The 15401-nt window shown below is 40.7% G+C and overlaps 1 protein-coding gene across 2 annotated transcripts in view; it reads left to right on the top strand.

Annotated features, from left to right (window-relative positions):
- Positions 1–1077: 1077 nt before the first annotated feature.
- SIK2 (salt inducible kinase 2) overlaps positions 1078–15401 on the top strand; it is a 57582-nt gene continuing 43258 nt past the window's right edge. The window contains exons 1-2 of one of the 2 annotated variants that reach the window (XM_063355174.1): positions 1078–1761; positions 12678–12794. In XM_063355174.1, coding sequence (XP_063211244.1) covers positions 1612–1761; positions 12678–12794 — 267 coding nt within the window. In that variant the 5' untranslated portion in view covers positions 1078–1611. The remainder of the gene's footprint in view (positions 1762–12677; positions 12795–15401) is intronic. The other variant, XM_063355173.1, reaches the window with a different exon arrangement.

Genomic DNA, 15401 nt, shown 5'->3' with positions numbered 1-15401 from the left:
TATTGGGCAATATTTTGCACAATGTAGAAAAAGTTACTTTTAACACGCTAAGCTTGCATCATGCTAGAATTATTGTTTGGTCAGTGTTTCAGATTTCTGGAAAAAAATGAAGGATCCTACAGGGCAAAACAGGAGCAAAATTTCCCAAGTAGCAGCTCAGGATGACACCCTTTTCAAGTAGGATTATGGTAAGCTTGCTCATGCACCTATCAATCATTTAAAAGGGTGGTTGTCTGACTAACTCAAGTCATCAGTTAGTCATTGCCAGAACTTCTTAAGGGGATAAATAGAACAGTAACAGCACGGTTATTATCCATAGCAGTCTAAGGCAGCAGCATCATCTCAAAATGTCATTCCTTAGAGGAATCTCATGAACTGTCAAGTGCAGTGAAGGACAAGCATTAACTTTTCATGGAGGTCTTCAGTTCCCTTTGCAGAACAGTCATTGCTGTTTGACAGGTAACAAATTTAACCAGCTTTCCACAAGTATGAGGCAGCTTTACGTGTAAGACGTATTCAAAGGGGAAGCAAGAGACAGAAGTTTATTTCTTGCATTCTTCCACTCATTTTTTGTGGCCATGCTCTGTTTTGAACTGTGTTTGCATCCACTGCACTCTGTGTTCATAAAAGGTCTGTGACTGTTGCTGAACGTGCATCTGATTTGACAGACACGTGTGTTCTTGTACCATCAGGTTTTGGACCTGCCTTCTTTAGTCAGTGGAACTGAGCAAACCTCCAGGGGTGATTCCTGGTCTCCAGCTGTCAGAAGGTACCAGTCTCCCAGTGTGAGATGAGCCAGGGGAGAGGGAGCGATCAGAGAGGGGCAGGCATGAACTGGGAGAGGAAGGATTGCTGCAGAGTTGAAATAAGCATGGAATTTTTAGAATGAAAGCAAGGTAACATGTAAGTGCAAACATAAAGTAGACTAGGTGGACTTAGTACTGGAAATTTAGCATAAAAGGCCTTCACTTTTTTCGCACTTACATTGTAAACTCTGCAGGGCTTCTAACCATTTTATGCCAAAGGGCCTAACAAAGCTTCCAAATCTGTCTTTCTAGGTGTGTAGGAAATAAATAAATGAATAGAATAGAACAGAACAGAACAGTTGGATGGGACCTACAACAATCGTCTAGCCCAACTGCCTCACCACTTCAGGGCTAAAAGTTAAAGCATGTTATTAAGAGCATTGTCCAATTGTTCCTCTTAAGCACTGGCAGGTGTGGGGCACCGGCCACCTCCCTGCGCGCGCAGGTGCGAGGGCCGACAAAGCCGGGAGCGGGAGCTCTGCCCCGGCCGCGCCGCAGAGGCGGAGCTGGGGGGGATGACACATGCCCGCAGCACGGCGGAGGGGCCCGGAGCGGCGCCGGGCGGCCCGGCCGTGCCGCGGGGCCCCCCGGGGCGTGGAGAGGGGTGGGCAGGCCGGGCGGCCGCCCCGCCGCGGTGGCCGTCGTTGCTGCCGTTGCCATGGCGAGGCCCCGCCCCCGCTGACGCGCGCTGTGACGCGCGGTTGGTGGCGGAGGGCGGAGGGGCGGGGCGGCGCGGCTCCAAGGCGCCGCAGACCGAGCTGAGCCGCCGTTGGAGCCGCCGTTGCCGCCGCCCCCCGCGCCCAGCATGGTAATGGCCGAGCCCCGGCGGCCCCCCCCGCTGCTGCCCCGCGGGCTCGGGCCCGTCCGCGTCGGCTTCTACGACATCGAGGGCACGCTGGGCAAAGGCAACTTCGCCGTGGTCAAGCTGGCGCGGCACCGCATCACGCGCAGCGAGGTGAGGCGCGGCGAGGCGAAGGGGGCCGCAGTTCGCCCCCTGCCCCGGCTTAGCCCGGCCGCGCCGCCGGGCCCCTCCCGCGGCCGCTGAGCCTGGCTGGGCGGAGGCCTCTGGAGCCCTCGGGGTCTGGAGGTGCGCGCAGGGCTGCGGGGTGCTGCTGTAGGCTTTGAGGGGAGCTGGCCGGCAGGGCTTCCTGCGGCGCGGCGGCTGGCGCTGGGGTTACGGGGCTCCGCTCCAGGCTGTGGAGCGGCGGGCGGCCTCGGGGCTCGGCGGGGTTCTTCTGGGGAGCTGGGAGTTCCTGGGGGGTGGCCGGGGTGGCTCGGCGGGGGTGGGCAGCAGCGCCCTTGCAGGCTGCTTAGTTCCTTTTGTCCCTTCTAGCACTGGAGCCTCCTCCTATAGGGTGGGCGGGGGATATCTTATTTACTTGAGGTGTTCGGCTGCGGGCAGGCTGTGGAGCGGGAGCCCTGGCCGCCGTTCTTGTGGTTTTCTTGCTTCCACCTTCCTGGCAAGGGCCGTGCTCACGCCTCCGGGTCCGGCTGTCGCGGGGTGCCCCGGTGGCCCGGGCCATGGCTGGCGCGTTGCAGTCACGGTGAGGATGCTCGGGCTGGGAGGGCGTAGGGGGCGGGTGGCTGTCGGTTCAGCTCGTGAGCGTAGCCGTCAGATAGCGATAACTTTCTGTTAATTGGGAAGGCTCAAATCTTGTGCTGTGCCTGCTTTCGTGTCCTGAATATTTTATGGTTTCCTGAGCTGGCCAATACTTGTAGATGAGCAGTTCTTCCACCTCGGTAATCTGTTTTAGCAAAGGAACTTCTGTGTCCTGAATTCTTCAATATATCATCCTGCTGGTTAACCAAATTCAACCATTTTTAGTCCCTTTGTTTAACCACCCCCTGTTCCCCACGTATGTCACCCAGTGATTACTAGCCTGTAGATTGCTAACATCTTATGCTTTACCTAAAACAAAACCAATTGTAAGTCTGTGTGGATAAAATGTAGTTGTGTTAACTTTTTAAAAACAGGTATCTAATGAGAGTAATGGCTTTGAAAGATCAGCTTCCTTTTATGTTTTCTTAGGTAGTTTTAGTTGCTACACCTAGAGGTAAGGTTTTTGCAAGGCTCTGTTATGGTTGCTTTCATTGTTTACTGAAGAAGAGCCTATTGTGCTGCTCTGTACCAGACAAAAGTAAATAAAATATTGTCTGTAGTACAAGGTAAAAAAACTGAAAAGACCTGCAATTATTCAGTTACTGTGGTCTTGTGTGGTAAAATCATTCCTTATAGGAATGAAAAATGCTCTTAGTTTGGACCACAGTTAAGGAAAAGAAACCTGTGATGCTAATGTTGTTCTGGTCGTGCAGTGGTAGATGAACTTTACATCCCAAGTATGAAAAGAAATTTCTCAAGTTTCATAATAAACATAATTACTTGTAAATCCTTCCTTGCTATTACTGAAGAGCCAAGCAAAGACCTTGTAATGTTAGTGTTCTCTTTCCAAGTTTGATGCCATATGCCAAACTTCTAAACACTTCCCTTGAAGATAGTAAGTTGTCATTTACTTCTTAGTTCTCATTTCTTTGGCGGACTTTGTGATGGGAATGAAAACTTTCATCTTTATTTTTATGTGTTGTTTTAGAAACTATATTTGTTTAGTATTGTTCAAAATAACAAAGGCTGCAGAAAACTTAAGAGCTTAACAGTTCCCAAGTCTGGTATGATTTTTCTATCTGTGTCCTAAAAATTGCTGAATCTGAGTGCACTCTAATACAGTCTTGATTTTTTTTTTTAAGCAGCTTTCCTTTTCTGAGGAGCCTTGTGTCCAGTCTGAAGCTGTTTTATCTTCTGTGTGATTTTCATAGCAGATTTGCCTGTGTTGGAGAGTTGTATCAAGGTCTTTCATTTTTCAGTACAGCTACCTTGACTTTCTGCAGTAAGAGATGCAAGAATGTTTCTCTGGAATGTAACTGCTGAGTTAGTTGCTGGAAGTATTTACATGGTCTTTGAGGAAGAGGAACTCTATTGAGGTCACTTCTAGTGGTCTCAGGTGAAATTAATTCCAGTCAAATACTACTTTGAATAAGTATTTCAAGTTTGGATTACCTCACTTGATTTAGTGTTAAGTTTGCTATGCATATAAAGTGGAAGTCCTGCTTATTAATGTTTCTAGACGGAAGGCTGTTCATATTTCAAGCTTGTTCTAAACTGTTGCTTAAATTTATTGAGTTGCTAATTTCTCACATTCATCTGTGCCTTCATTAAACTTCCAGTGGAAGAATATTCAGCTTATTAGGTTCTGGAAAGGCTGCACCTGTGTACCATCAGGTCTGTACTGCAGGAATGTCTGTGCTGTGTTGCTGTTGAGTATTGCTCAGAAAACCTTTTTAAAAAGGATGATTTTCTTGTCTGAGTTTCTCATGAATCTTCCTATTTGAACTGTTTAAATTTGGGATGTGTTTGTTGTTGGGCTTTTTTAGCATTGGTACTTTGAAACTGTATTTTATGTGACTTTGACCTATAAAAATATTTGCCTATTTTTTACATAACCCTGAGTAGGCAATAACTGGCAAATAAAAAAGGATGGAATCTTACTACCTTGAAAGGTTAGCACTTAGATTATGTACAAAATCCGACCTTTTTATGGAAAACCTACATATCGGACTATAAAATTGTAACTTGAAATGAGAATAGCAAATATAGTTGCCATAAATTGTTAGCAAAGTATAGGTGGAAATAAAATGAAACCAGGCCTGAAGCAGAAGATACACATAAGACAGTATATGGTGTCTGTGAACAAACTCAGAAATCATAACTTGAATCCTATATTAATGCAACACTAAAATTGCATGACTAAACAGTCAAACAGAGAAATTTGGAGCGAGTCCAGAGGAGGGCCATGAAGATGCTCAGAGGGCTGGAGCACCTCTCCGATGAGGACAGGCTGAGAGAGTTGGGGTTGTTCAGCCTGGAGAAGAGGCAGCTCTGGGGAGACCTTCCAGTCCCTAAAGGGGCTCCAGAAAAGCTGGGGAGGGACTCTGGAGCAGGGATCAGAGTGATAGGATGAGGGGGAATGGTTTTAAACTGAAAGAGGGGAGATTTAGATTAGAAATCCTTTCCTGTCAGGGTGGTGAGACACTGGCCCAGGTTGCCCAGAGAAGTTGTGGATGCCCCATCCCTGGAGGTGTTCAGGACCATGCTGGACCGTGCTTTGAGCAACCTGGTCTAGGGGAAGATGTCCCTGCCCATGGCAGGGGAGTTGGAACTAGATGATCTTTAAAGTCCCTTCGAACCCAAACCATTCTAAGTGTGAAAGTTAAGAAAAATGGTAGGATTGATACATATTTGTAGTAATAGAGGTAGTGCATGACACTCTTTAATGACAGTCCACACAGGGTGCCCCAGAGGGGGCTACATGGTTGAATGCGACCTTTGCTTTGCTTGTTGTTTGTGTGTTTGTTGTCATTTAAGCTAATGACATGTGCTTTCCTGCCATGCTAATTTATCCTGTTGCCAAGAAATCCTGTGATCTCAGGGTAACTTTTGTTAATGAGGCATGCACAAATAAGCAGAATTTTTCCTCAGAAGAAGACGAGACTAAGAAAAGAGAACAAAAGTAATTGGAACCATAAAGTTCAAGAAGATGGATATTTGCTTCTAGTGAAATATGATGATGTGTGAAATAATGAACAGTAATGAAAAGCTCTCAGTATAGATGAAGGTACTACTTGGAAAAAAGCAATGCACTTTAAGGATGAAGGAAAGTCTTTGTGAACAGGCTATGTGTGTGACAGTCATGTTCCCCACCTGCCCCCCAAATTATGTAACTAATATTCCCTGAGGATTAGTCATCTGTAGAAGAATACTAGCCATTGCTCCTCAGGTGAAAATGGAACCCTTCTGACTAGTATGTCCTTATGGTTCACAGTTATCCTTTTATCTGTTTGGTATGTTACAGCTGCTTTGCACTTTTCTCTGAAAATTACCAGCTCCTGGTACAAGATGTGATACTAGTTTAGATGTAGGTGCTTGATCGAGTGTGCTTAGGTACATATAAAAGTGAATGATAGAAGTGGAGACAGCAGCTCCTTTGCATAATAGCACACAGTTTGGATTAGTGGAGTAATTTAGTGAGAAAATTACACTATTGCCAAAAAAACACCAAACACAAGGTGCCAATTTAACTGTTTGCAGCTGTGGGTTCTCTAGATCTGTTGCAGGGGGGAGAGGAGGAGCACATATCTGGAGACAGAGTGGGAGGTCACAGGTAGATTAAGTTGAGCATAATGTGCTACCCTAAGGGGCGTTAATGCTTTTATAAATCTGTGATATCCAAACCCTTTGCTGTTGTAAATTAGAGTTGCTCTAGATTGCAGGAAGTTGTGTTTGTTAATTTTAATGCAGTTTATCTATTTTTAGGATGTATTGGTTTAACAACTCAAATCTGAATTTCTGTAATCTGCATGAAACCTTAACACTTGCACTGACACAAACAAACCTTTTTTTTTTGTGTGTGTGTTAACTTGTTAGGCCATGTTTTGGGGGGCATGTTGTGTTGTGGTTTGGTTTATTTGGTCTTTTTTTGAAAGACTAGGTCAGAGAATTAAATGCATAACATAAAAACAATGAAAACTGAAAGCTGGAGTAGCTGAAGGATAGAAGAACTTTCCTCTTTTTAGACAAGCATTTCACCTTCACTGCTTGACAGTTTCAATTCCCAGATGTCAGATGAGGATTGAGCAAACTCCAGTTCTCTAGGCCTTTAGTGAAAGTGGGAAGGAAATGTGTGCTGTGCCTAAAATTTTTAAATTAAAAGAAATTATGACAGTTTCAAAGATATTTTGGAATATAAGTCTTTAAGCAGCAAAAACTGGTGGTGGGGAAGGAAGATAAGGGAAGGAACAGGATTCCCTCTTTTTTTCTGTCATTTGAATTGTGTTCTAATGCTATATATTGTTTTTCAGTTGGGATTTTGTGGTTTGTTGTCTTTTATAAGTGATAAGTATTTAAAAAAAAAAGCCAAAACTAGATTCATAAAACTTGTGTAATTGTACTTAATTTGGCATGTGCCACGTTAGAGTTAGTTTGCTTGTGCTATGGCAATGATTGTCCATACTAGAGAAATGAGAATTCATTTCTGTGTGCAGTCAGTCTCTCTGCACTGTCTTCAAAAGATTAAAATGATATTGCAGCGTCTCCGTAAGATGCTAGTAGTTGTTAACAAGCTGTACATTCAGGAACAAAACACACTTTCCAGATAGGAAACTGTTCTTCATCTTGAAGCAGCTTCTCCACCTCTAAGAATTACTTCCCTTTTTCCTGTCATCATGACACAGCTGAGATTATGGACAAAAGTGAGCTATTGCTATTTGAATGCCCTGTTCCTTCTCGCTTTGTTATGAAGAAGTTGCTGGATTTTAAGGATTCCCAAGACGTTTTTCTCTAAATCTTCTATGACCCTGTCAAGATGCATGAAAACTGAAGACTCAGAATAGACTGAGAGATCTAATCTGCATTTGACTGTAGAAGCAGTGGTGCCAGCTGCTACTATGCTGGTTTTCCTATAGAAGCCTGCCACTGTGTGCACATATATAATATACACATTGAGAGTTGTACAAGCATTGCAAATAGCAAAATTTTTTCCTTCAAGTAGGCACGTGCTTTTACTCTCTGTGTTCAAAACTAACACTTAATATTACCAAATAACTCCACATTGTAAGACAAAGTATGGGTTGATGTAATGTGGTAGGTTTCCTAAACTAAAAACCTATTTAAACTGGAAATGTAGCTTGTTCTTCATTAGTTTGCATCTCAAATAAGATAATTAGTAGAGAGCTGTGCTTAGAATTATTTCAGATGTCTGAAAGACAGAACTTATGTGGTTACACAACACACACTTTTATGAATATATCAGTGATAGCTGTCAACTGAATGATCTAGCTAAAGCAGTCTCGTTTGTCTTTTGTTGAACAGGTTATGGATGTAGCAGCACAGAATGCATCTGTTAGTATGATGACAGAGGTAGCAAGTAGCCTGCTGAGGCAGTGGCTCATTCTGTAGTGCTCCAAAACAGCTTGTTTTCTAATGTTTGCAAAGTCACATGTAATATAATTTTTCTAGTTACATAGCTGCCTGCAGGAGTTCAGTATTAACTGACTTAATAAAGGACATTTTATTAATGCTGTCATTACTATCTGGTGATCTCTTCATAAAAACATTTTTGTGGAACTATTCATCCAAGTCCTTGATGTGCTGTTGTGCCTGAACGCCCAGTGTGTAAACAAAACGGATCTTTTCAGGCTCAAAAGCCATAAATGCAGAATACTTTCATCAGTGATACATGTTAGCGTTATAATTTTGAGAGTAGGTGGATGATTGTGTAGACAATGTAGAACATTACTGTGTGCTTGTGGGGAGTGTTAACCTTCTGTGACTTGTTTTAATCTACGATCGCTTTTTACTTGTGATATGGGGAGGTAAGGAAATGTTTTAAAACTATTGAAAGAGGATTTTCCTGGAGGCATTCTGCTCCAAGAAATGTGTGACCTGAAGACTTGTTTTCTTGCTTCCACACTTTCAGAAGAAGAATTTGGTTTCAGTCTTTCAATGATCTTTGGGAATTGCTGTATTTCTAAATGTGTGCCACAAGGAGATATGATAGGAAACTTCTGGAAAAGGAAGAAAGTAGGAAACATTGGAACATGAAGTGCTGTTCTTGGACAGAAAGTGTAGTGAAGGTTAAAGCAGGATTTGTAGCCATGCTTCCCAAATTTATATGACCCATTCTTTTCTTATTACTCCTTTTCTAAATGCTTCTTTCCCCTAATGAAATTTTACTGGTTGTTGCTCAGGAAGTAAGATCTGTTCAAGGATTTTAACCATGTAAAGGTTAAAAATGTCTCCTGCATATTCTTATTTTATATAAAATCACTTTTTAAAAATTGAAGTGATTATACAGTTGCATAGTCTTACTAGCCTTGGAAAACATAAAACTACAGTAGGCACCAATTATTAAGAAATTGAAGTGGAAATGGAAGTATTTAATCTTTAAAACTGAAGGACAAATGAGTTATCTAGGTTTTTCTAGGTAAATGGATCCTCTTGTTATCTGTGAAAACAAAGTTAAAAATGGATTTTTTTTTTTGTTGGAGGTCTTTGCAGATGTTAGAAACTAGGAACTGCAGTGTTCAGAATAATGCCTGATATCTCTGGAGAAAGCTGGCAACATAGACGCTTGTAGGTAGGTTTGGAAGTGGTAACAGGCTGTATTTGAAGTATTTGTACTTTGAGTAAAAGGAATACTCAAAATTTAAGAGAAAACTGTGGAAGCGCCAAATTATACTGGAAAAAACAGAGTCAGTGTGCTTGTAAAGCTAGATTTTTCACTAGGATAAGGAGATGGGGGTGGAAGTGCCAAATTATACTGAAAAAAACAGAGTCAGTGTGCTTGTAAAGCTAGATTTTTCACTAGGATAAGGAGATGGGGGGTCAAGCTTCATTGCAGAAAGTATCACTAGCAAGACATACAGTTGGAGAAATCCCCCCCTCCCCATCAGAAGGGGGTGAGAAGTATAGAAGAAGGAAGTATAAATATTTGTGCTAATCAAACAATGACAGTGTGATGAATAGATACACAAAGGTTCAGCATGAGCCCCGGAAAGCAGGCTGCTATTGGGTTTTTTCATTGGGTTTGGGGGTTGGTTTGTTGTTGTTTTTCTTCCAAATTGTCCACCCCCCTTATTTATTTCTTGGCTGCAGTTTCAGTTGTTTGTGGCTGGGTTTTTTCCCTCTTCTATGCTAGATATAACCTCTTTTCTTTGAAGTCCTATGTAGCTTTGCTTTTATTAGCTTTCCTGTACTGCACACATTTCCTATGTGCAAGAAGAGTAAACAGGAGAAAGTTACTGGTTTGTTTTTTTCTTTGCTTGTGTTTGAAGAGAGCTTAGTAAAACACCTGACTATGGGGAGGAAATGCACAGTGACTGTAAGGTGAAATTAAATGAACCGGGGGCAGTCTTAAAAGTTACAAGTGATACAAGTTTTAGGTAAAGCTTCTATACTGTTGTCTATGTGAAGAAAGAAGTTACTGTAAATACCTCAAGTTACTTGAGAGGCTGATGCTGTCTGTGTAAAATGCTATTCTAATTAGGTTGCCGTTAAACTTTAAATAAATAAAAAAATGCATCTTGCATTTTTTTTGTATTACTCTGGATTGATGAAGGAGGCATTTAGACTTTCCTGAATACCTCATCTATTCAAGACTTGGAGGTACCTTGTTGCTTGACTGAAAGATGTGTTACTGTTTTGTGATGGGGATGTAAGACAGCTACAGACTAATCTTTTCATTCTTTTGTAAATAAGAAATAGTGGGCTCCATTCCCCTTAAATCTGGAGGTCACCCAAATAAGGGGTATAAGCTGGGATAGATGTGGAAAATGAAGGAGAAACCAGCTTGTGTTTCTGGTTGATTCCAGAGACACAGTGTAAAATAAATTAGAGGAAGTGGAGAAAAGTGACACATGGGTTGTTTTTAATAAATATTTCCTGATGTGTGTTTAAGAATTTTTTCTGGCTTTAGTAGTTTGGTTTGATTACTTTGACATTTTGTGACTTTCTAGTGAAGTGATTTCTTCTTAAGCTAATAAATTGTGCCTGCAAAAAATAAACAATAACTAGAAGTCATTTTATTAGGTGTGATCTTAGAGTAGGCCAGGGAGACTGGCCTGGGTTTTGTGTGGGTTTTTCTCTTAGGCTGCATGAATGATTGTTTGCATCCTCTGCTGCCACATGGCATATAATCAGACCAAATAAGGAAGCAGCTTGCTGTTCTGGTGTTATAAGTGAGGGAAAGGGGACCTGCTGAGAGAATGAGCAGTAACTGTAGGGAACAGTCAAAGGGGGTGCAAGTCTGGCAAGACCAAGAGGGAAGTATGCATTTGGATAGTCCAGTTCCATGCATATTACTGTTCTTCTTTTGCCTGTCCCTTGTTCCTTGCATGTGTGAAGCCAGGACTTCATTATCAAGTTTTATACATGTACCAAATGTAAGACAGAAAATTAATATTGTAGTTCAAAGGATTGGGAATAGGATGAGAGAGTAACAAATAGGAGCAGAAGCAGGTGATGCACATCTTTTCCTTGCATGGAGATAGTGTCTTTGTAGTCAAAAGACAGAAACTTTCAAAGGGAGATCTGTAATCTTTTAGGACCACCTTGATTATCACTGTTCCTATGTACTTCTCAGTGTGAATGTAATGTAATATGGAAGAGGGCAGAGTAGGTGCATTATGGAGAGTAGCTAGCAGAAGACAACAGGGAGAAGCTTGTTTTGAAAAGATCAGGCATTGGGATCCCCTAAATTGCTATTATACTAGAAGAAAGTTGCTGAGAGCTGGGGAGGAGGAGTGTGGAGTGGTTGAATACCATTTTAGGTACCATTTCTTCCCAAATGTCCACTGTTATGTGTTGAAGAATAAAGGCTATGGAATAACTCGTGATTAATGGTGAAACTGTTGTGGGATGTGAACCCTCTTTCTTGATTTCTGTCTAATGGCTGTATATGTCATTATACTTATAAGCATGTATTGTTTTTTGATAAATCTAGTTTCAGTGAGTTCTACATTAATTGGATATTGTTTAAAAAAAAAGGCCACCCATATCTTTCGAAAAAAGTTTAAAAAATTTGTTTGTTTACTTTGGAAAATAGTCTTTTTCTGCTTGAGCTATGTAAGAGTGCATCCTGTATCTTAACAACTTTTTACTGATTACAAGGCTAGATCAGTTTACTCATTCATATCAGAATCTTATTTTTCTGGTGGTTGGGGAAGACAAGTGACTTTTGAAGAGGATATCAAGCAAAAGCATACTGAAATGAAGTCAATAAATAGTTAATTCTGAATTCAGGTGGGTCCATAGTGGGTCCATCTCCTTACTGGAGATAATGAGGTTCACCTCCTGTGGATTTTTGTCTCCTGCATAGCAGCTGCCTCCTATAGTTCAATAGTTTATGAAATGCAGTTACAATTGGAAGCATTTGTGTGACCTACATTGTTTGCTCATGCTTCATCATTAATATGGGATATTCAAGGTGAATAAACACCATTTATATATTCAGTATTCTTTAGTATTGTTATGCTTTACATGATTTTTATAGCAGCTATATTTTTCTTAAGTTTTTTTTTAAATGTCTTATGATTGAAATTTTTTGTCTCCTAAGCTTGTGTAGTTCTCTGTAATTCACTTCGTGGTATTGGCTAAAAACAAGGTCAATAAGACCAGGATCTGTTTCCTAAACTAATTGAGATCTGTTTGCAAGGTTTGACTGACAAACATCTTCACATAGGCTTTTTTTCCTTGAACAGATGAACTGCAAATTCCTTATGTAGTAGCATATTAATTACAGTTAAAATAAGTGTGTAATAGTTGAAACTACATGGATCCACCATGTTTTGATAACTTGTGTCGAGCCAACAGTTTTTCTTTAAAATATCATTTTGCATTTGTGGGATTCCAATTGGCTACCTTGACTCTAGAAATGGAAACAATTAGGCTTTTAAAGAAGATACTCTCTTTACAACACTGGTACATGGAGGGTCCTCAGTTGTTCCCACCTGCTTCTGATGTAAGAGCATTCTGCACCTGGACTCATTAGAGCACTGGCTTCCATCACCTGTTCTGTGTCTTCCATTTCTTGTAAAACTTTCCTTTTCTGACATGCTGATGTAGGTGATATTGCTGCAGCCACTTAGTAGGACTACTGACATGCTTAATGTTGTGCTGCTGTATTTCTAAGTGTCGGATGTGTATTTCTGAGATAGAAGAAAGCCCCCAGTTATCTGGGGTTGCATTATTCCCTTTATAATGAGGATAAACTAATGAGGAATATGTTGGGGAGTTTTAATCTCACTTTTTCTATTTGTCTGCAGGTGGCAATAAAAATCATTGATAAGTCTCAGCTGGATGCTGTGAATCTGGAGAAGATCTACCGAGAAGTGCAGATAATGAAAATGCTTGATCACCCACACATTATAAAGCTCTACCAGGTATAGTTAATGGTGTCTCTCTTTCCCTTCTGCCCCTCTCTCTTGCTACTGTGTGAAGAGTTTCCTCTACACTAGTGACTTCTGGCAGATCACCAGTCTGCGACATACTCAGGTTTTCTGGAATTGATTTGCATTGGATAAGTGTCTAACTGTCTTGAAAGTGCATCAGTTGTGGCCTTTTTCATTCTATGGTAATCTGCTTAAAATATACAACCTTCTGTGTGTTTTATGTTAGTGAAAGAAATGAATTGGAAATACCCAGTGATGAGACTTTGCTGTCTGTTAGTAGTCAAAGTATTATGTAAGCTAGAGCAGGGTAGGAATTTTCAGCATAATGTGTGAGTCCTAGCTGGGAAGATCTGCATGGATATAGTGGTTTTATTTAGTCAAGTCTTGGCTCAGTGCAGATTTTCTTTCTTATCCAAAGATGATAAGACAAGAGGATACATAAATCCAGATTCTGCAGATGTGCTTGTGATGTAAATGTACGCACCAAACAGCTTCTCAAACACTTTATCTTGAAGTGCATTTACTAGGAGACTTATTTTTGGATTTACTTTTGTTGGAATCTTGCATTTCATTTCTGTTGTGGATATGGACAATTTGTATTTATCCTGAAGTGAATTATGTATGTTGTGGACTTGAATGCATCCCTTTATAACATAAGGATGATAATCATGGTACAGCAATGTGTATTTTACATAAGAGATAAACCTGCCCTTGTGATAATGCATACAATTGCAGACAATGAAAACTTTTGAAGGTTTTTACTTATCACTCTTCATACTGTGCATAACTTGTACAGTGAAACATAGGTTTGTTTTATATTGTTTCTTTTTTGTTTCATTATCTGTTCCTGCTAGCATACAGTAAAATATTTGACCTGTTAGCATTTCTGCTTCAGTTAAGTCTTGCTTTTAAGGCTTTCCGGAGAATATTCCCTTTGGGGTCTATTTGTTAGTGTTCTGTTTAACAAATCACATAGTGCTTCTGAGATACTCTTACTTGTTTGAAATAAACTTAGCTCAACAAATAAATGAAGATATGTGCATGCTAAAACCAAACTTTGAATTTTAGTTCATCTGACTAAGACTATAGTGGCAATGTGAGCACAAGGACCTGGACCTATGGTGTTGGAGTTGGTTTACGGAATAAAGACAAAGATCCCGGCTTGGACTTGTTTAGCTTTAATTTCATCTTATGGGAAAGAGTCTGCCACTTCCTTTTTAAAATATTGATTCACTGAGTAGAGGCAGACCTTAAGGAGTTAAATTTCTAACTAGCTTAAGTTAGTTCTACCGCAGTTCCTTCTGAAAACACAAAAATGGTAAAGGAGAGAGGAATTGTAGGGAGGAGAGTCTGAAAATAGTTAAATTAAATCTGGACATCAGCAAGATCACTTGAAGAGAAGGGGAATTGTTATGTACTGCTTACCCCTTTACTAGTAAGGGATTGGCTTGATAGAAATGCATTTGGTAGATAGGTGAGTTTATTTTTAAAATAGCCTTCAATCAAATTGTCTCACTAATTTACGTGTATAATGTGCCCACCACTATACTGTGGTCACACTACAAGTTTTTATGAATTGTCTCATGTCAAGGAACTACTGAGGATTGTCAAATTCAGGTAATGAAGCTAGCAACCTTGGCTTCATTAAGAATGGTTCTCTATATATGTAATCTACAGGCTGTTGCAGTTTCCTGTCTCCAAATGCTGGTTTAAAGCAGTGTTTCCAAACTGTTTTGCCTTCCAGATACAGACATTTAAGTCATAACATGCTCAGCTGTTATAGAGTTAAACAAGGGTGCAGGAGAGACTGAAGAACTGCCATCTTGTTCTGTCTGCTGACTTTTCAGTTTTTTGGTAATTCTACTGTTTTTATAACTGTATATCTTTCAGGGTTTGCCTTTTTTTCTCTCTAAGAATAATTTCTTTGTGAGCAGTCTTCTAGTACTTTCAAGCTTGTGCATAAATGAAACAAAAATCAAATTGAAGGAAGTCTTGTCCACAGACAGCTCAGGCTAAACTGTTTTACAGTGGTTATTGAAATAGCCCCAAAATGTGTTGGGTGGTGAAATTACTGAGTTGTACTGGAGGGCAGTCCTAAATGACTTTTTTATTTCCAAGTAGAGGATTTTTCACTTTCAGTCTATCTTTTGATTATGGTATTTGTACAATGCATTCCTGAGTAGTGCTCTAAGCAATTGAGGAGTAGATAATTAGGAAGAAAGCTGCAAGATAACTGATGGGGCTGCCTTTTCCCAACCTGTATCATGGAAGTATGGAGTTTTGAATTGTTGGGTGAAGTCTTTCTGTTCAAGGCCATGAAAAAGTTTTGAAGTCTTGCCCTTACCCTCTTTCTTTTCTCCTGTTTGTTTCCCTCTATTCCTTCCAGCATCCCATGTTTTTGAATTGAGTAGTCTGTTCTTGTAACAGGAAGGCTGGAACTTGCCAGAAAAGAAAGTAGAAGGTGCTTAAAGTCTGATTTATTTTTATTATTTTTTCCCTCCCCCCACCAGAGGATGTGATTGTTCTGTAGTTGTACTGACTGATTATACAATGGGATACTGTGATGTGGTGCTTCTACCTGAATTTTTCCAGGTTTTA

This window comes from Chroicocephalus ridibundus, chromosome 18 (assembly GCF_963924245.1).
Source record: "Chroicocephalus ridibundus chromosome 18, bChrRid1.1, whole genome shotgun sequence".
Taxonomy (NCBI): Eukaryota; Metazoa; Chordata; class Aves; order Charadriiformes; family Laridae; genus Chroicocephalus; species Chroicocephalus ridibundus.
The sequence above is the reverse complement of the archived record's forward strand: the minus strand, read 5'-3'. Positions and strand labels throughout refer to the sequence as shown.